Source organism: Mustelus asterias, chromosome 9 (genome assembly GCF_964213995.1).
Source record: "Mustelus asterias chromosome 9, sMusAst1.hap1.1, whole genome shotgun sequence".
Taxonomy (NCBI): domain Eukaryota; kingdom Metazoa; phylum Chordata; class Chondrichthyes; order Carcharhiniformes; family Triakidae; genus Mustelus; species Mustelus asterias.
In genome coordinates, this window is record NC_135809.1 from 34,573,633 (window position 1) to 34,594,058 (window position 20,426).

The 20,426-nt window shown below is 40.3% G+C and overlaps 1 protein-coding gene across 2 annotated transcripts in view; it reads right to left on the reverse strand.

Moving 5' to 3' along the window:
• The window catches only part of lrp6 (low density lipoprotein receptor-related protein 6), a 156,243-nt gene that overhangs the window by 58,928 nt on the left and 76,889 nt on the right, over positions 1 to 20,426 (reverse strand). Inside the window, exons 1-2 of one of the 2 annotated variants that reach the window (XM_078219942.1) lie at positions 11,028 to 11,159; positions 9,680 to 9,877 (exon numbers count right to left, since the gene is read on the reverse strand). In XM_078219942.1, the coding sequence (XP_078076068.1) occupies positions 9,680 to 9,873 (194 nt within the window). In that variant the 5' untranslated portion in view covers positions 9,874 to 9,877; positions 11,028 to 11,159. Of the gene's footprint in view, positions 1 to 9,679; positions 9,878 to 11,027; positions 11,160 to 20,426 lie in introns of those variants that run through there. The other variant, XM_078219941.1, reaches the window with a different exon arrangement.

Sequence of the window (20,426 nt, forward strand, 5' to 3'; positions counted from 1 at the left end):
CCGCTGCAGCTTCCCTGACAGGCCAACAATGTGATTTTTGCTTTATTGACCCAAGTACCTATCCCTAACATCCAAAGCCAAAGCACAAGGACTAGCCATATAAATACTGTGGCTACCAGAGCAGATCAAAGGCTAGGAATCCTGCAGTGAGTAATTCACCTCCTGAACCCCCAAAGTCTGTCCAATATTTACAAGGTACAAGTCAGGAATGTGATGGAATTCTCTCCACTTGCCTGGATGGGTGCAGCTCCAACACTCTAGAAGCTCAACACCATCCAGGACAAAGCAGCCCAGTTGATTACTACCCCTTCCATAAACATTCAACCCCTCCATCACTGACAAACAATGGCAGCCACGTGTACCATCTACAAGGTGCACCGCAGGAAATCACCAAAATTGCTTAGGTAGCACCTACCAAACCCATGACCACTACCATCTAGAAGGACAAGATGAGCAGATACCTGGGAACACCACCACCTGGAGGTTTTCCTCCAAGTCACTCATCATCCTGACTCGGAAACATATCGTTGTTCCTTTACTGCCACTGAGTTAAAATCCTGAAATTCCTTCCCTTACAGCAGCGGGTGTACCTACACCTTAGTGACTGCAGCAGTTCAAAGCGGCAGCTCATCACCACTTTCTGAAGGACAACTGGAAATGGGCAATAAATTCTGGCCTAGCCAGCAATGCTCACATCCCATAAATGAATTTTAAAAACAGGTTGAAAATGTAACTACAACATCTGCATGTGTACAATTATTTTCCCATTACTCCAGTTTCCTTTTACTTGCTCAGAATATAAAAGATGGCAAATTCTTCAGAGCATTAGGAATAGACAGTTATGTTGTTTGCTGTGGGATCATGCACTCAGTCAGTGGTTATCTTAGACACCCTCTTAAGTCACCTTTCCAACTTCTGCTCACACAAGTATTTTTTTAATATTAAATTATTCATATCCAAAGATCATTGTCTGCCCCATGACAAATGTAATCCCATTCCATACTCTGTAAAGATCACAACACATTATGAATGTCTTCAAACGCTTGCAAATGGCAATACTGTTATTCTAAAAGTTATTTTTATTTGATAAGGGCCATCTCTATAATTTATATTATAAAGTAAGTTTAGTGAGGAGTATTTTCAAATGCTCTGTCCCATTTAAAAATGCCTGTTGCGTCAGACACTTGTTTAATGAAATCTACAGTAGTCAATTTGTAAGATAATTGACTTCTGTATTTTAATTAAGGATGCAGAAAATTTCTCCATTTATTTCTTTAAAACTTTGTAACGTTTATTTTACTACCTCCAAACTGCAAATCAAGTACTGTAGAGAAGATCAAACCTCTGTTAAAACTCTTCTCGGAACTCGGGAACAAAAGTTAGTCATTCAGCTCCTGGCACATTCTCTGCCATTTAATTAGATCATGGTTGATTTATATTTGAACTTCATTCACTGGTCATCGTTCCATAACTCATAATACCCTTATGTAACAAAAATCTATCACTCGCTGGATTCTCCCACCAGAGGAAATCATGTCTTCCCCAATCAACTTGTTGATCATCTTATGCACAACAATTAGACCATTCCTCAATCTTTGATTTTGAAGTGAATACAAACCTAGTCTATCCAATCTGCCCTCAGAATTGAACCGTTTTGGTATTATAACAGTGAATCTGTGCTAAACCGCCCTCCATGGCCAATGTATCCAATGTAGCATCAAAAAGTGAATACAATATTCTAAATGGGATCTGCCCAGAACTCTATAGAACTGCAACCTCCAAGGTGAAGGCCAATATTCCGTTAGCCTTTTTAATTATTTCTGTACCTACTACTAGTTTTGCGTGATTGCTATACCTGGACCTCTGCACTCCTTTCATTTAGGTTCTGAGCTTCTCACCATTTAGAATATGCTCTGACCTATCTTCCTTGGACCTAAAGTGGAAGACATCACAGTCTATCTGCCAGTTTTGTCCACTCAATCTTACATATTATAGCTCTCCATTCCTTCATCTAAGCCGTATACAAATATAGTGACAAGTTGAAGCCCTAGTAGAGATTTCTGGAGACACCACTAGTCACATTCTGCCAATGAGCACACATCCATCATTCCTAGCCTGTCTCTTACCTTCTAATCAATTCCCTATCCAAGCCAATAGTTTGCCTCCAATGCCATGTACTCTCATTATTAATACTTTAATAGCTTATTGATATACATTCATAAAAGCATTAACAGTTTAAATAGAGCATAGCCAATCTTCTGTATTGTTTCTTTTCCCTTTGGCATGATGGCAGCACTGGATCTTTTATGTGCATGTCAATACCTGTTGAGCAAAATAGTTCAAGAAGGATTTTATATTTCATGCTGATATTTTGCTCCTCATCACTTTCTCTCCTCTTTCTTGAAGATGCTGAATTTTAAGTGAAGTACAGTTCCACAAGTGCCTGCAAGTGATTACCTCACCCAAATGGCCATCACTCATGTGAACCTTGACACTGGCAGCAAACTACTTAAATATTGATGGCTTCGCAGCTGGTTCCAATTGCATTGTCACCTGCACATTTTCCAGAAGTCAACAGGAAAGAAAAACTTGACTGTTTTCCCTCTTCTCCCCCTCTACAGCCCAGCAATGTAGAGATAAGCGAATTCCAGAAATATAACTGTGTTGAAATATACACGTTAAAAAGTCCCAACTTAAAATAATGCGTGTCACTAAAACTGCACTGACACGAGCTTCTGAATGAAATACTGCTAAAATGAAAACAAAGATGCAGCAGGTATCGAAAGACTAGCTGCAACACACTGTGTGGTTTATCACTCAGAAATAGTTCCAGTCCTGGAAATATTCCAATTAAATCCAGATGTGCATCTGTGTTTTGTGTATCATCTCACACACAGCCTGCCACAATTGTATCAGATCCCTCCCCACACCCCAATCAACAAGCTGTGTGCATCTCCAGAGGGAGAAGTAAAGCAACTTATGTACAATTCACATTTGCAAACAGCAGTGACTGCTTTCTTCAATCGTGCATTTGGAAGGGGACCAATTTTGGCTTTGATGCAAAGCCACATGATGCAAAGTTTCCTCTAAAGTCTTGCACTGAAACAATGCTGCAATGCTATTTTCATAGATTATTTGGTCGCAATTAATTTGCTTTTTAAAATGTTTACTCCAGTCTTAAAGCTACAAAGCCAATGCTCAGAATGGACCAGGCAAACCCGAATCCATTCCTTGCTGGCTCTGTAAGAAGTCTCACAACACCAGGTTAAAGTTCAATAGGTTCATTTGGTATCTCGAGCTTTCGGAGCGCTCACATGTCAGGATTCACCTGATGAAGGAGCAGTGCTCCAAAAACTCATGATACCAAATAAACCTTTTGGACTTTAACCTGGTGTTGTGAAACTTCTTACTGTGTCCATCCCAGTCCAACGCTGGCATCTCCACATCATTGCTTGCTCCAAAAACCAAATTCAAACTTCAGTTGAATCCAATTCATGGTCCCCATAAGAGAGACAAATAAGGTCCAAGCTGACAAGATAAGGCATTGCACCCCATCTTGGGCATTGATCTGACGTTTGATCTTAGTCAAAAGGCCAAGAAGCACAATTGATTTACACCCACTTTTATGTTGTACCTGAATTTTCTTACCTTTTACACCAGTTCTGTGAAGCGTTTGCTGATACCCTTTGCTGCTCATTAACATAAGTCTGCCCCACAATGCAGAAGTACAGCTGTCACAGATTTTAAGTGCAAAGGTTCCCAAAGTCAAATTGCTTGTGGTTATTGTGATTTATGTTATTTTTCTGCACAGAAATCTACAATGTATTCACCTGCATCTTTAAATGCATCATTATGCAATGATTTGTGTAAGAAATTGGAAAACTTTATTGCTGCGGTGTGGCACCTATTGTGAAAAATTAATCATTTGATTGTTCCTTTCATTTTTATCGCACAGAAATTTGAAGAAACATTGTGCGGGGTTTGCTGCTTTCCTCAGTCCTCAAGTGTTCTGCTGATTTCCAATGTTTCAAAATGCCCTAGATTCTGGAAAGTGCCCATCAGATTGGAAAATAATGAATGTGACTATTCAAGAAAGGAAGGCGACACAGATCAGGAGACTACAAGCCAGTCAGCTTAACACTTGCAGTAGAGAAATTGCTGGAATTTATTATGAAAGAGGTTATAGCTGGGGACTTAGAAAATCTCAACGCAATCAGGCAGAGCCACCATGGGTTTTGTGAAAGGGATATAATATTGAACTAATTTACTGGAGTTCCTTTATGAACACTTTATATCAATGATTCGGTGAAGGGGTGACGGTGACTAAATATATGGCTGCTAAATTTGCTGCTGACACAAATAGATGGCAAGTAAGTAGTGAAGCGAACATGAGGAGTCTGCAAAGGGACATGGATTGGTTAAGTGAGTGGGCAAAAATTTGGTAAATGGAGTGTAATGTGGGAAAATGTGAACTTGCCCATTTTGGTAGGAGTAGAAAAGGAGTAAACTATTTAAAATTGAGAGAGATTGAAAAACTCTGGTACAGAGGGATCTGAGGGTTCTGATAGGGGAATCACAGAAAGATAGTATGCAGATATGGTATCAGGAAGGCAAATGGAAGGCTGTTGTTTATTGCAAGGGGAATGGAATATAAAGGTAGAGATGTTTTGCTGCAGTTGTTGAGTCCACATCTAGAGTATGGTGTGTAGTTTTGGTCTCCTTATTAAAGAAAGGATATAAATTCATTAGAAGCATTTCAGAGAAGGTTCAATTGACTGATACCTGGGATCGGAGTGGGGCTGGATGGGGCAAGCTGGACCAGATTCATTGGAGTTTCAAAGATTGAGAGGTGAAGTTACTTAAGTATATAAGATCCTGATTGATAGCTGGATGCTGAAAGGATGTTTCACCTTGTGGGAGAGACTAGAACTAGGGAAATGTATCTCCTATTTAAGACGCAGATGAGAAGAGTTTTTTTCTCTCTCAGAGTTGAGAATCTTTGGTTCTCTCTTCCCACAGAGAGCTGTGGAGGCAGGGTCATTGAATATTTTTAAGGCAGAGGTAGATAAGATTCCTGACAAACACGGGGTAAAAGGTTCAGGGTATACAGAATTTAGACTTACGGCAACAATCAGATCAGCCATGATTTTACTGAATGTTGGAGCAGGCTCCAGTGGCTGAATCATCTACTCCTGCTCTTAATTCAGATGTTTGTGTGATACTCAGCAGTTTTTATGCTCCAATGCAAATTAATGAGATTCTTCGAAAATCTCAGCATAGCTGATTATCAGGGAAAATGATGCAAGTTTCCCTGTTAGTAGCTAGTAAGACTGTTTCAGAAAACTGTCGACTATGGTATTATTTTACTTCCACTTTACACCACAAGGATTCACCTACCCACTGCATACCCAGCACCCCCAAGGCCTTATCCAAATGGTCATTCTTCATCGGAGAGTGTGTGCTAGCAGGATCACAATGCATCCAGATCCTGTCCTCACCAAACATTCATGCTCACATACTTGCCAGTGCCATTAATTAACAATCAAGAAGTCAAAATTCTAAATGATTTTCCTTTTCAATCAACCAAGAGTTCTTGAGTAGCCTGTAATACAATTGCTGCTCTGACTCAAATCAACCAGTTCAGCTACAGATTGGGATTCAGACTTGGAACCTTCTAGTCTGTACAACTTATTACTAAGCCAGTTCAGAACTGAATCTACAGCAACTTCCTTCTGGGGCCTTTTCCTATTATAGTTTGATGGAATCATCAATGACTTTACTATAACATTAAGATTCTTGAATAACTATTCATTATTTTAGAAAAAAGACACTTCTGTATTTAAACAAAAACAAATGTGGCAGATACTAGGGCCGGACTTTTTCAGCCATTCACGCTGCCTAGGATCGTCTGGTCCTGCCACGGGTTTCCCGGCAGCATGGGGTGTGCCAATGGAAAATCCTACTGACAGCAGCAGGACGAGAAAATCCCATCGCCATGACTGGCAATATTCAGCAGGCCATGTGGAGTTTTGACAAAAGATCATCCCCCCCTCCCACAACCCTGTAACTCTGCACATTTACCATGACTAATCCCCCTAACCTGCACATCTTTGGACACTAAGGTGCAATTTACACGGCCAATCCATTTAATCTGCACATCTATGGACTGTGGGGGGGAACCCACGCAGACACGGCGAGAACGTGTGAGCTCCACACATAGAGTCACCCAAGCTGGAATCAAACCCAAGTCCATGGCGCTATGAGGCAGCAGTGCTAACCACAGTGCCACCTTGCTGCCTATTTGTGAGCAAACACCCTGATCCTGCATTTTAAAACAGGTTTTTAAGTTCACCCTCATGTTACCTTTGGTCATAGGTCTACCAAATTCATAAAACTCAAAATGAAGATTTGAGGAAACCTAATCCAGTTCTACAATTCCATCACTATACCAATGTGACGCGTAACTCTCCTCTTTCCCCCATCCACATGAAATAACCTTTTTAAGGATGTTTTTGACCGAGGATGTGGGCTGATGGTTAAACGGAAAAGTATACCCTGCAAACGGCGTGCAATACACAGCATATGTTTAAAAACTTAATCGCTAGGACTAGTTTATTTTTACTGTGACTTCTTCATGAACAAAACTTTAGTCTTCCAGATTATTCAGAAGTGCTCATCATTACAATAGAAGCTTTCTTAAAGTATGGTAATCCAGAACTTTCTCATGCAGGCTCATGAATGAACAGGTCTTTGAAAATACTGGTAAATTTTGGCACAATTAAATCCCACAATTAGTATGTTTCTCTCCATCACAAAAAATGATGACACCTTGAATATACTTCGTCAGTCATGAAACATTGTGGGTCATCCACTAATTGTGAAAGATGCTTATATTCAAGTTCTTTTTTCACTTTAGGTTGGTGATTCTATTGTATGGAATCCACAGTGATGTAGAAGAGTTTAACGGGATTTTTGGACAACAGAGGTGGCCCTTGATAATTTGAAAGGCAGTCGATATTAGGTGATTCTTTACCCATTACTCATCTAAAATTGAGAGAGTACTGCAGTAACTCACTTAAATGCAGTCAAAGGTGGCAGTATGGAAAAACATTCACTTTGTAAAATGCTATTAGTGGATTGCCAAAGGTGGTGGATGAACAATGATAATGCGAAAAAGTTTCGACTTTATGGAATAATTATTGGTGCTAAACAAGCTACTAAATGCAGCCACCATCAATAAAGAATGTTTCCCTTTGAGCTGGTTTTAAACCAGAAAGGACAATAAACTCCTGGCTTTAGAATGAACTCTCTATATTGAACATTCGTCTGATCAAAGGTTGTCATATTCTAGGCAAGAGTCCAACCACTATTTCAGATGGGAAAATAGCCCTAGCATCGGTAACCATTTTTATTTGTCTACCTTCTCTCTTTCTCAACCCACCCCTGTCCCCACCTAGAAGGTGAAATAACCCTGCATGTCAGTCTGGCAGTGTCCGGAAACATTTCCTAAGTAAATCTCTCAGCTGCATGTGTAGGCACTGTAATCAGGAAATTGCCTTCAAACTATCAACATTATACTTTGGTTCACACTTCTCTTTTTACTTTTTGCTATTTTTTCACTTTGTTTTGCTCTTCTGCCTCTATTTTTAGTTTCCTTCTGCTTGCTTCCTCACTTTACTCTCCACCCTTTAGCTTCCTCTGCGTATAATTTTGGGTTCTTCTTCCTGCTTTCCATGATGGTTAGAAATAACCAACTGTACACAGACTAAGCAGCTGGCCCAATGTCGACTTCTGCAGGGTGAGTGGGGAATACGTAAGCAAGTACACAACTTAAATCCGAGTAATTCATGACCCTCATCCATCATAAGTGCCCTCAACAAAAGTAAGCAGTTATAGAATCCTAAAGTCATGTTAATTAATTTGCAGGAAGGTGGGACAGCAGCATTTAGCCCCTTGAACCTGTTCCACCACTCATTTCAATTATGGTTGACTTGTAGCACCACTCCACCGACCTGCCTTTGCTTCATGTTCTTTGATACCCAAGAAATGTCTATTTCACAGTCTTGAGAACATCCATAAACTTTTGGGTGAACAAATCCCAAATTTCCACTAACTGTTACAAGAAAAAAAGTGTTTCCTGACCTCACTCCTACACGGCCCAGCTAGAATTGTAAGGTTATGCCCTTTCGTTTTGGGTCTGTCCACAAGACCAAATAGTTTCTCTCCGTCTACACAATAAAGTCCCTTCATCATTTTAAACACCTCGAATAAATCACCCCACAACCATTCTAAACTCAAGCAACACAAACCATGTTTCTACAACTAATTACATTCCTCATAATTAAACCCTTTAGGGCCTAGTATTAAACTTTGTTTATTTTTAAATGCTTACATGAAAGAATGGTCAAAACATTGTTAAAATTCTAAAATTATTCCACCATAGATTTTTTAAAAAGGTGTTTGAAAACCAAAACCTTCCTTCTTACGATATAAATACACATTTGTGCTGGTGTACAAGTGCAGTGGAAATGGAAGACCACCTTCGCCGAGCTAAAGACACAAAAAACAAAATGGCAGAATGAAACTGCCTCAAACCAAATGAATGCATATAGAAGGAATGACTTACAGATGCCAAATGAACACTGGAGTTGGCCACAACCATTCAATTTTGGAAACATCTACATCATTTCCATGTGGCTCCAGCCAAAGTACTCAGCTTGCATGATGGAAACCATACAACAGAGTTCAAAAGGATTCTTCCCTCATGTATAGAAAATTTGTATTCAACAAAAGTAGATCTTTAGAATAAATTGCAAACTACCCCAAACTTCAACTTTGATCTCAGGTTCATCATATGAGAGAACAGGTCTATCTGGAACAATTAGGATTATGCACCAGAGTCGAGCCGTTCCCAGGAAATAAAAAGCACTGGTTCATTAGACGAATACATCACTAGCGCATTTTGAAAAATTGTGTCGTGAACAGATATCTGTTGTAAGTCTTCCAATTTGATTAGTTTCAATGTCTTGCAGCTGCATGATCAAAGTTATATGTTTGCACTCATTAAAATTGTTTATCAATTGGAATATTGACAATAGTTTAAAAAAGTAATGGGGGGGGGCAGTTAGAAAGTAAATCCTTGCTTTCGTGTGCAAAGAAAATAACAGCCCTGTTCATACAATTAGACAGCTTTTGGACTTACAGGTTTGTAATAAGTTATCTGAATTCCAGTGAATTATATAAATACTGCACAAAGAAAAAAAATCTGGCAAAAACTCTATATTCCGTGACTTTTCAGATCTCAGATTCTTCAATTCCTTCCACTGAAATTTTGTTTTAGCTTTTCGCACATCTGTACCACAAGGTTAGTAAAGCTCTCTTTTTAAAGGAAGCAACAGAACACGTTTTCTACCATTTTATGAAGAGTTCCAACTGCTGAACTGCATTCTTCAATAGACATGCCATGATGGCCGGGATTCTCCAATCTTGTCTCCCCTGCCACTGCTGCCTGAATGGAGAATTTGGCACTCAACCAAAAGTCTATTCACTGTATCAGGACCAGAGAATCCAACAAGGTCAAAGAATTCTGGCCAATATCCCCAACTTTTGAGCCTCAATAATTACAAATATAAAATCCAACTTGGATTCTTGAAGTCTTTCTTTTTTTGGAAATACCTACCGGAAGCTTCCGTCAAAGTTTGATCGATGAATGAAGCTTAGCTTAGCATCTGCCCAGTATAATTTTTCTTCTTCATAATCCAAAGTCAGTCCATTTGGCCAGTAAATATTATTGTCGATTATAATTGATCGCGTTGTACCATCCATTCCAGCTCGTTCTATCTTTGGCACTTCTCCCCAATCTGTCCAATACATGTACCTAGAATTAAAAAAAAATGGATAAAGCATTTTAGGATTCTGAAATAAAGCTTCACATGTGAAAATTAACTGGTGGACAGCAAGTGAGTGAATAATTCAAACACAGGATTATTGATGCTATTTCCTTAATAAAAAAAGATGGATTTGGCATTTATCTCTCATCCCCAATATTAAATAGCTTTTCTTGAATAAACTAAGTTATCTTTCATTAACCGATTGAATCCAACTGATGTAGTTAACTGATGCTGAGTCATAAATGCAGTACACTGTATAAGTACATTGACTCTCCTCTAAGAAATTCAGTCAAACTACTAATGTTAAAACAGCAATGATTTTTTAACCATTATGTTTTGTGAAGCTTAAGTTCACCACAGTAATCTGTGATCAGGATGATTCAGTCAGTACCCAGCAAGGCATTAATTAGATTCCTGCACATCGTTTCAAGTTTTTAAAGTCAACAGCAAACCAAATACATTCAACATGTTATTTGATGACTTCAACACTTGGCTTAAAAAGGAGCATGCTCAGGAAAAGGAATAAAACTTCAAACATGATGTGATGTGTCACAGAACTGAAGAACCCAAAAGATGCACACTATTACAAGACACAAGAGGATATGAAGATGGATAATATCTGCCAATCAGCAAATGATAATTTTTCCATATACATACAAATGAAACAATTAAATAATCAATAAGCTGCCCACTCGTAGCATAGTGTACAAACTTAACTTCAATAGTTTTCTAAAATATAGCCAACTGCACTAAGTGTCTCATTTTCCACATGTTTAGCCCTCAGATGTGCTTATTTACGAGCTGCCGTATGTAAATTTATGTTGCTGTAACAGAAAATGGTGCCCATTTCAGTGTAGATTGCAGCTGTGTTTAAAATAATCTTTTACATAATATTTTAAAATTTGATTGTCAAATAGACAAGAGTTTTCTACCTTAATGATTGCAAGCCACAAACTTGCCATCAGAGCCATGGTAGAACATACATCTTTATTTTGTTCATTTGGTTTGCTGCTAATTTTTGGAATTTAGAAAACAGATTGCTACATAAAGTCAAACAGAGCAAGTAAATTAACATACACAGTTGATGCAAATGTTAATTTCAGATCCAAATCGACTACGATCAAGACAATACAGTACCTCGACTATACAATTTTCAGCAAAACAATTCTCATAGCAGTTCATATTCTGCTGCAGGACATCAGACGTAGTCAGAAGCACGCTGCTGCTATCCAGAATCAACAGCCATCTGATAAAGACACTATGTAACTGAGAGATGTTATTTATTGACCAAGGCTTTTAATAGCAGGAATTGGACAGCAGCCAAGCTTTTGACTGACAAGTCATAGGTAATACACCTGTCAGGTAATGACCATCTCGAACAAAGAAACATGCAGTCAATTTGTTTTGATCTTCAACCAGCAAAAGGGAGAAGGAAAGGGGAAAAGGAGAAGGCTTAAAGTAAGGGCAATGCAGATATATCTAAGGTGGGAACTCGAGAATGAGGAGGTGGGGGATATTTAAAGAGAAAGTGGAAGGGAGGCAATGGAAGAATTGGGGCAAAAATAGAAACTACTGGAGAAGCTCAGCAGCTCTGACAGCATCTGTGGAGAGAGAATAGAGCCAACAATTCGAGTTTGGATGACCCTTTGTCAACTAGGATATAAAACTAGTCTCAGTCTATCATTGATTGCTGTTAAAAACCTATCGGATTCAGAAATGTCCTTTAGGGAAGGAAGCCTGCCAGCTTACATGGTTCTGGCCTCCATGACTCCAAACCAACAGCAACTCTTAACTGCCCTCTGAAATGGCTTTGCAAACCTCTCAGTCCAAGGGCAATGAGAGATTGATAACAAACGCTGGCCATGCCAGTGATGTCCATATCCCATGAAAAAACAATCTTTCAAATGAACTATTAAGTTAAGAGTCCTTTCTGTCTCCTTTATTTTTTCATGGGATGTGGGCATCACTAGCAAGGCTGCAATGTGTTGCCCATCCCAAATTGTCCTTGAACAAAGCAGCTTGCTAGGCCATTTCAGAGGACAGTTAAGATTTGACTCCAGACCCACAGTAATGTGGTTAAGTGTAGGCCAGACCAGGTAAATATGGCAGATTTCCTTCCCTCAAGGACACGAGTGAACCGGATGGTTTTTATGACATTAGTGATAGTTTCACTGTCGTGATACTGACAGTAGCCTTCAATTCTAGATTTTATTAACTGATTTCAAATTCCACTTGCTGCAGTGGTGGGATTTGAACCCAGATCCTCAGAGCATTAATCCAGGTCTCTGGATTACTAGTCCATTGATATCACCACTACATCATGACCTCGCCCACATCACTGCTTCGGTGAATATAAAATAAGTTAGGATAGTTCTCAAAGGGTTGAAAGTTCTCATGATATCCTGGCTAATATCCTTTTCATTAACATCCTTTTCAAAAGCACATCAACTGGTTGTTCATTGACCTGCTGCTTATGGGACCTTGTTGTGCAAACTGTCTGCCACATTGGCCTACATGCTGCACATCAAAAGCAATCCGCTGGTTGTAAATTATTCTAGAACATAAAGCCATGATAATGTGCTAAAAGAATGCACGTTTTTCTAAGTTTCCCTTTTGTAAGCAGCAGAAGTATTACTTAAATAAAAACAAAGTGCTGGAAAAACAGCAAGCCTGGCAGCACCTGTGAAAACAGAAACAGAGATAATGGGCAGAATTCTTCCAAGCTCCTGGCAGAGGGTTCAATGATGGGAGAATTCAGAATGATGGGAGGCCCAAAGATCGGTTTTATGCCAGCATGTATTTACAGCGGGATCTTCCACTGGTGCCCGTCGTGGCAAAATCAATATGCATCCTGCTCATGGGATGCTAATGACGGTCCAACAACTCACACCAGATTTTCCATAGTGTAGAAACCATGCGTGCGGTTGTCGGGTCTCACCTGAACAATTTCTGGGGCTACCTCGGGAGTTCAGATTGGAGGCCGTTAGCAACCCTGGACCACCACAGCAGTGGGTAAGGGAGACATCTACAGGTGGATCTTCCAAATTCAGTGCCCAGCAGGGGGCCCATCTTTCAGCGCCAGAATGTTCCTGGACATCCATCCTCTTTCTTAGGAGGTCTAGCCTTAGAGTGTTCCCGGAAATCCATCTTCAATTTCAGGGCGTCCACCTTCTTTCTTCAATAGCGGGTCAATGATGTTGGACACTTCTCAATCTTGCACCCAGATAGGATAGCAGACTACATGCTATCAGGCCTGCCCTACTTCGGAATATAGTGCAAAACACCCAGGTGAGTTTGGGTCCAGAAGATATAGTGTGTTTTCCCGCTGACCTCCGCAACAGAAAACACGCCACATTCCCACTGCTGCCACGTATCTGTCACTATTATGCTTCCATCTATACTGTTTACACTGTCACAACATTGATTTGTAGCATCCTAAATCAATGAGCATGACTTTCCAGACTGTTCTGCAATACTGAAACAAAATGATGTGAGAAAAGGCTGTCAGGAAAGGGAGCAACAGCAAAAACTTTACTGAAATATATGAAAAGGATTCTTGAAGAAAGATAAGTGGAAATGCTAAATTAGTATTTTGTCTTGGCTTTCACATAAAAGTATGGAAGCAGGAATGAAAAAATACAAAATGGTTGCAGAACAATTGGATAAGAACTCAATAGGGGCAGATTGTTAGAAGTCATAACAGAAAAAAATCAACCACCCAGAATTAAGAGTCGATTAAGACAAGCCATGTCTGACAATAGAAAAATATTTTTTCTTTTAAGGGCCACATAACAGACTTATTAACAAAAGGGCAGTATGGAAGCAAAATTGGCAAAGGGATAGAAAACAGAACAGTGGTGATTGGCTATTTTTCTGACTGGAAGTAAGTATATAGTCATGCTCATCAGGAATCGATGGATATTAAGACTACTCTCCTTTGGTATACATTCATGACCTGGATTTGGGTATTCAGGGCATTATTTCAAAGTTTGCAGATGACAGGAAACTTAAATGTCATAAACAGTAAGCATAGCGACAGACTTCAGGAGGACACAGATTGGAAAATGGACAGACGTAGTACATGAATCTTAAAGCAGAGAAGTTTTGAAGAGTACATTTTGGTAGGAAGAGCAAGGAGAGGCAATAAGAACAAAATGGTACAAGTCTGAAGGGAGAGTAGAAACAGACACCAGAGGACAAATCTGTTAGGAGATCCTTGATTTTTAAGAAGAGAGGGATTGAGTACAGAAACAAGGATGTTATACCAAATCTTTAAATAAAACTCTGCTTAAAACTCAGCTGGAGTATCGGGCCCAATTCTGGATATCACACACCTCAAAAGAATTTCAAAGGCCTGGGGAGGGTGCAGAAGAGATTTATAGAGTAGCGCCAAGGATGAGGAACCTCAGTCATGTGGAGGAACTGGAGAAATTGGGGTTGTTCCCCTCAGGCAGAGGCGATTAAGAGCAGATTTAAGAGAAGTTTTGATAGAGTAAATAAGAAACTGTTTCGCGTGGCAGAAGAGTTAGTAACTAAGGCACAGATTTAAGCTGATTGGAAAAAGAGCAGGGGTGATATGAGGAAACCATTTTTTTCATGGTGAATTATAATGAGTTATAATTTAGAATGCACCACATGAAAGATGGAAATAGATTCAACAGTAAAGTTCAAAAGAGAGAGTTGGTAAATAATTATCAGGGCGAAGGGATAGAGCGAGGGATGGGATTAATTATTTAGCTTCGTCGAGGAGTCAACACAGACAATGGGCCAATTGGTCTCCTACTGCATTGCATTATGCTTCTATATAGAAAAATGTTCCAAACCTGGTTGCAGGAAATTTGAAAATGTGGATAAATATTCGCAAGAAGAAAAATTTCAAAGCATTGGGTGAAAAGGGAATTTTGAACAGGAGGTATCACACAATGATGTTGGTCAAGGCTCAGTTGGTAGCACTCACAACTCTGAATTGGCACGTTGTGCATTCAGGTCCCATTCCAGGACCTGGACTGACACTTAAGTGCAGCACTGAGAGAGTGCTGCACCATTGGAGGTGCCGTCTCTTGGTTAGAAATTTAAACCAATGCCCATTTTCCCTCTCGGTGGAGATAAAAGATTCTAGTGCACTATTGTGAACAGCAGGGGGGGGGGGTTATCATCAGTGTTCAAGACAACATTTATCCTTCAAGAACAATCAACGATATAAAAACAGATCATCTGGTTATTGCCACATTGTGTTTGAGGGATCTTGCCGTGTGCTGGCTGCTGCTTTTCCTCCATTACAACAGTAGTTAGACTTCAAATATATTTTACAAGCTGTAAAACACCGAGATGTCTGGTGATCTTGCATTGCATTATAGAAAGACAAGTCTTTTTCTTTAGGCAGATTGCTTTCACAGGGCTGGCACAAGCATTTCAAAACTAATGGCTTCCTTTTGTGGTGTTAAATTCTATGATTTTAGGGCATGTTCTTGTTCAGTAATTTTCCATTCTGGGGCATTTGCAAAGTAGTCGTTCAGATTGTTCAGTAGAAACAGATGGAAACCACATGGAAATAATTTTGAGCAAACGTTACAGGAAACATAAGAAAACATTCTTCTCCCCTCCTCTCAAATTCCTCCTTAAAGGAGGGAAAACACGCCCCCTTTGCCCAACAATTTGTATTTAGTGGATAAGATATGCCCAATGTCCAATTTTGTTAACCAAATAATTTCATAGTTGCGAAGCATGTTCCAAGGCATATGCTTTCCCATTTATTCAGTCACTGTAATTAATCACTTTGGTTCCAAGACGATACTGTTTATAGATTACCAAAAGAGAAAACACTGGAAAATCTCAGCAGGTCTGGCAGCATCTGTAAGGAGAGAAAAGAGCTGACGTTTCGAGTCCAGATGACCCTTTGTCAAAGGTAATTCTAATAGATTATTTCTGCTCACTTAAATATCCAGGAGGAGCAGTCAGAAAGCTTAAATACTAAAGGTTTGACTTTTCCCTGCAGAAGCACAGCATATTGTAAAAAGTCACCTTGCAATTTTAAAAGGCTGTTTTTTTTTATTTTAAAAGGCTGTTTGCAAAAACAAAGTGTACATCTGCTTTATCACAGTCCATAATTAATCAAAAACAAAGTTTAACCATGCACCTAAAAATCCACTCTTTGGTGAGCCTGAACACGCGCATTCACCAAGCACGAGATATTCACTTTTCACATCAATATCACTGCTGCAGTCGTTTAGCAGCGAGAATGGTTAGGTTCCATCCTAGAGGAAACTGCAAAACGATGCACCACTGTTTACACAAATTCTTTCTTCGGTTCCATAAATTAAATGATTACAAAGGTAGGGAATGCGGCAGCTAAACCTTACCAGGATGTTGTGAGCTGTCAATTAAATCAGCAAAAACCTTGAGGCATTCTAGAGTCTCAGCGATGGTTCAGCAACAGTCAATATGAATGACAAGCTGTCACCTTTGGGGAAGGCATTGCGAACCTTGCTGATGTACACTGGAAACACAAATCAACATGGACAGCCGCAGGGGATCAGCAGCAAGAATGTGCGGGCAATTCTAAGACCAGGCTGCAGTGATTAATCTGGGCGGGAGCATAAAGAAATATATCGTGCATAGTTTTCTGCTGACCTACAATTTCAGTGTTACTAAAGGAAAAAGTGGGAACAAATCCATGACTGACAAACATATGCTGACGTGGTATAGAGTCACAAGCGGAAAATTAGCCCAGCGCCGAAGGGCTTACATGCATCAGCCGAAATGTGATGTCCGCTGAACCCAAAAGGAACAAATTCCTACTGTGTACTTGACAACAACTGTCATTCAATAGCTCTAGACAGTCATCTGGTCTCACTGGACTCCTGTCTTGGTCGTTACATCTCATTCAGATCACAAACAGTAGAATTCCTCCAGATTTCTTTAACTCCAATCAAGTTTCCATTATTTTTCAATGCACATTTCATGGATGTCAGATATTTCATTAAATAGAAGTAACAATTTGATCATCTGTCACTTAATTAAAAAAATTCCGCTCATGAACCCAGTTACAAAGGCACTATAAATGGAATATTTAGCATGCAACCATATTTGTTATTCATAAACATCTACAGGCATTTTTACTATACTTCTGATTTCATTTCTTTCCCTTCAAGATTGTTCAAATTAAGAAAATGTTTAAGAACTGAAAGATTAAAGTTTGTGCTTTTATTCCTGCTACATTTCCCATTCCTGTGACTAATATTTATACCCCCACAGGATACAAAAAGCTAGTGACTTTGTTTGAAAAGTATTTAATTGGCTATAAAAACACTTTCAAATACCCCAAGGTCACAAAAGGTGCTATATGAATTCAAGTCTCCCTTTTACTAGATAATGACACTACAATGGTCTCGTGACGCAACAGTAGCCTCTGAGCCAGAAGTTCCGAGTTCAAGTCCCACTCCAGGACTAGATGGTCGTGGGAGGTGTTTTTATAACATGGTCAAACAGGTTGACTGTCAGGCTGCAAATCCTTCCGTGGTGCCTGATGACAGGCAGTAAAGAGCAGGAGAGTTTCCTGGTCAGCCATATTGCCGATGGCAACAGCAAACTGTAGTGGCATAGTTGTACTGTCACTGGACTGGGGACTGCTCTGAGGGCCCGGGTTCAAATCCCGCAATGGTAGAATTTCAATTCAATTTTTAAAAATCTTGTTAAAAATCTGGAATTCCAAATCTACTGATGACCATGAAACCATTGCTGATTGTCGCAAAAACCCATCTAGTTCATTAATGTCCTGTAGGGAAAGAAATCTGCCATCCTTGCCTAAGCTGGCTTACATGTGACTCCTGACCCACAGCAATGTAGTTGACTCTGAAATGGCTGAGCAAGCCACTCAGATCAGGGGCAATTGGGGATGGGCAACTAATGCTGGCTTTAATGCTGGCTTTTTGGGGATGGGCAATTAATGCCGGCATTAGTTGCCCATCCCCAATTGTCCCATGAAGGGATAAAAAAAAATAACTTATCCAAGCGTAATAATGCAGCAATCCAATGGCAGTCCCATGGTCACCAATGCCTTCTTCGAGTATGGTATCTAAAAGAAAAGGAAGGGCACCAGGAAAGCTATGTGATTACAGGAAAACAGTAATAAGAATTCTTGACTTCACCACTCCATGAATTTGTTTTTCCAAAAATTACGTTTTGAAAATTTCGACCCAGGGTTAAATGGATACAAACAAAGAACAAAGAACAATACAGCACAGGAACAGGCCCTTCGGCCCTCCAAGCCCACGCCGCTCCCCGGTCCAGGATTGAATCCTGAATCCAGGATCCCCGCCCAATTTTCCAGCCTATCTACATACTAATATCCTATCCACCGAGCTGTCCCTCACAGCTACGATGCTTTGTTCATCACAACCTATTAGCTCACCCCCACCCCCCATTCCAGACCATGTGATCTCCAGGGAGAGGCGAAAACCCAGAGTGAAAACCCCAGGGCCAATATGGGGAAAAAAAATCTGGGAAATTCCTCTCCGACCCCCTGAGGCGATCGAAACGAGTCCAGGAGATCACACTGGCCCTGATCGGAAAATGCTTCCCAACCCTATTCGTTTCCACTTCCACGAACACCATATGAATTCCCTGCCCCCGAGACAGGATACTCAATAATTTGAGCAGCTCCACAATTCGTATCCATTTAAAAACATGAAAAGTGAATCTAACACCATTTCAAACAACATGAAGTTGTACATCATTCTGTTTAACAGCATTCACTTTAATCTTGTGCATATACGTGAAACTGATCATTTTTGAGTTAGATTTTCCAGGAAAGAAAATAAATTAGGTCTTCAGTTTCCAATATTTCAGGCTAAATTTAATATTTGTAGTGAAACAGAATTGTCCAGGTATCGACAATTACTTGAAACTGAACTTCTTATTTTCAGCTGGGCATCATTGTAGACTTGAGAAACACTCTGGCTTCTGGAACTAACTTTCCTTTCACAACCATCAAGTGTCCTTGGAGTAAAGTTTTCCCTGGTTGACAACAATATGAACTTTAGGAATCAGCACAGTGAAAGAACGGTTTAACAGCATGTAAACCGTTTAGTTACAAAGATACCGTAGGCAATACCTAAAACATGAAGAGGGAAAGGATTTAAAAAGGGCCAACGTAAATGGAAAACAATGCAGGTGGGTAGGTGTGATGACAGATCTCGAATTTATAGCACTGAAATACCACTGTCTGCTCTGGCTTTTAGAAAGAATAGTCAAGAAATTATAGGAAAAAGTTACAAAAGTCTGACGTCACGGACCCACCGACTCTAGAACAGCTTGTTCCCTGCGGCCATCAGATTTTTGAATGGACCTACCTCGCACTAAGTTGATCTTTCTCTACACCCTAGCTATGACTTTAACACCACATTCTGCACTCTCTTAGAAATCATAGAAACCCTACAGTGCAGAAGGAGGCCATTCGGCCCATCAAGTCTGCACCGACCACAATCCCACCCAGGCCCTACCCCCACATATTTACCCGCTAATCCCGTTAACCTACGCATCTCAGGACTCTAAGGGGCAATTTTTCACCTGGCCAATAAACCTAACCCGCACATCTTTGGATTGTGGGAGGAAACCGGAGCACCTGGAGGAAACCCACACAGACACGAGGAGAATGTGCAAACTCCACACAGACAGTGACCCGAGCCGGGAATCGAACCCGGGACCCTGGAGCTGTGAAGCAGCAGTGCTAACCACTGTGCTACCGTGCCGCCCCTAAAAATGGACAAGGTTTTATCATGACTCATACCAGAGGAATTTCTAATCTTCAGATAACAGGCAGGGACTTCATTATGCCGTGGATTCGAACCCGAGTCCCACAGAGCATTACCGTGGGTCTCTGGATTACTGGTCAGGTGACAATACCACTACGCCACAGCCTCCCCTTTTCTTTCCTTTTCTATGAACGGTTTGCTTTGCCTGTATAGCGTGCAAGAAACAATACTTTTCACAGTATACTAATACATCTGACAATAATAAGTCAAATCAAAATCATGCTGTAAAATCATATAATATGTAGCCTTGAAGTTTGTAGAATCAGAATCTCTACAGTGCAGAAAGAGGCCATTTGGCCCATCGAGCCTGCACCAACAACCAGACCCTATCCCTGTAGCTCACTTATTTACCCTGCTAATCTCCCTGAAGAGTAATTGAGCATGGCCAATCAACCTAACCTGCACATCTTTGGACTGTGAGAGGAAACCGGAGCAGCGAAGGAAACCCACACAGACACAGGGAGAACATGCAAACTCCACACAGTTACCCGAGGCCGGAATTGAACACAGGTCCCTGGCACTGTGAGGCAGCAGTGCTAACCACTGTGCCACGTGCTGCCCCAACTTAGAACTACGGATATTGGGTTATGTTATGAGCTGGTTGGTTCTGGCCTCAAATAGAGAAAATAAGGCTTCTTACAGTGCAGCTATATGACTACTTTAACATCAGTGCAAACTGATTCTGATGTGTAACATTACGGAAGTGGCAGCATAAAACAGAGAG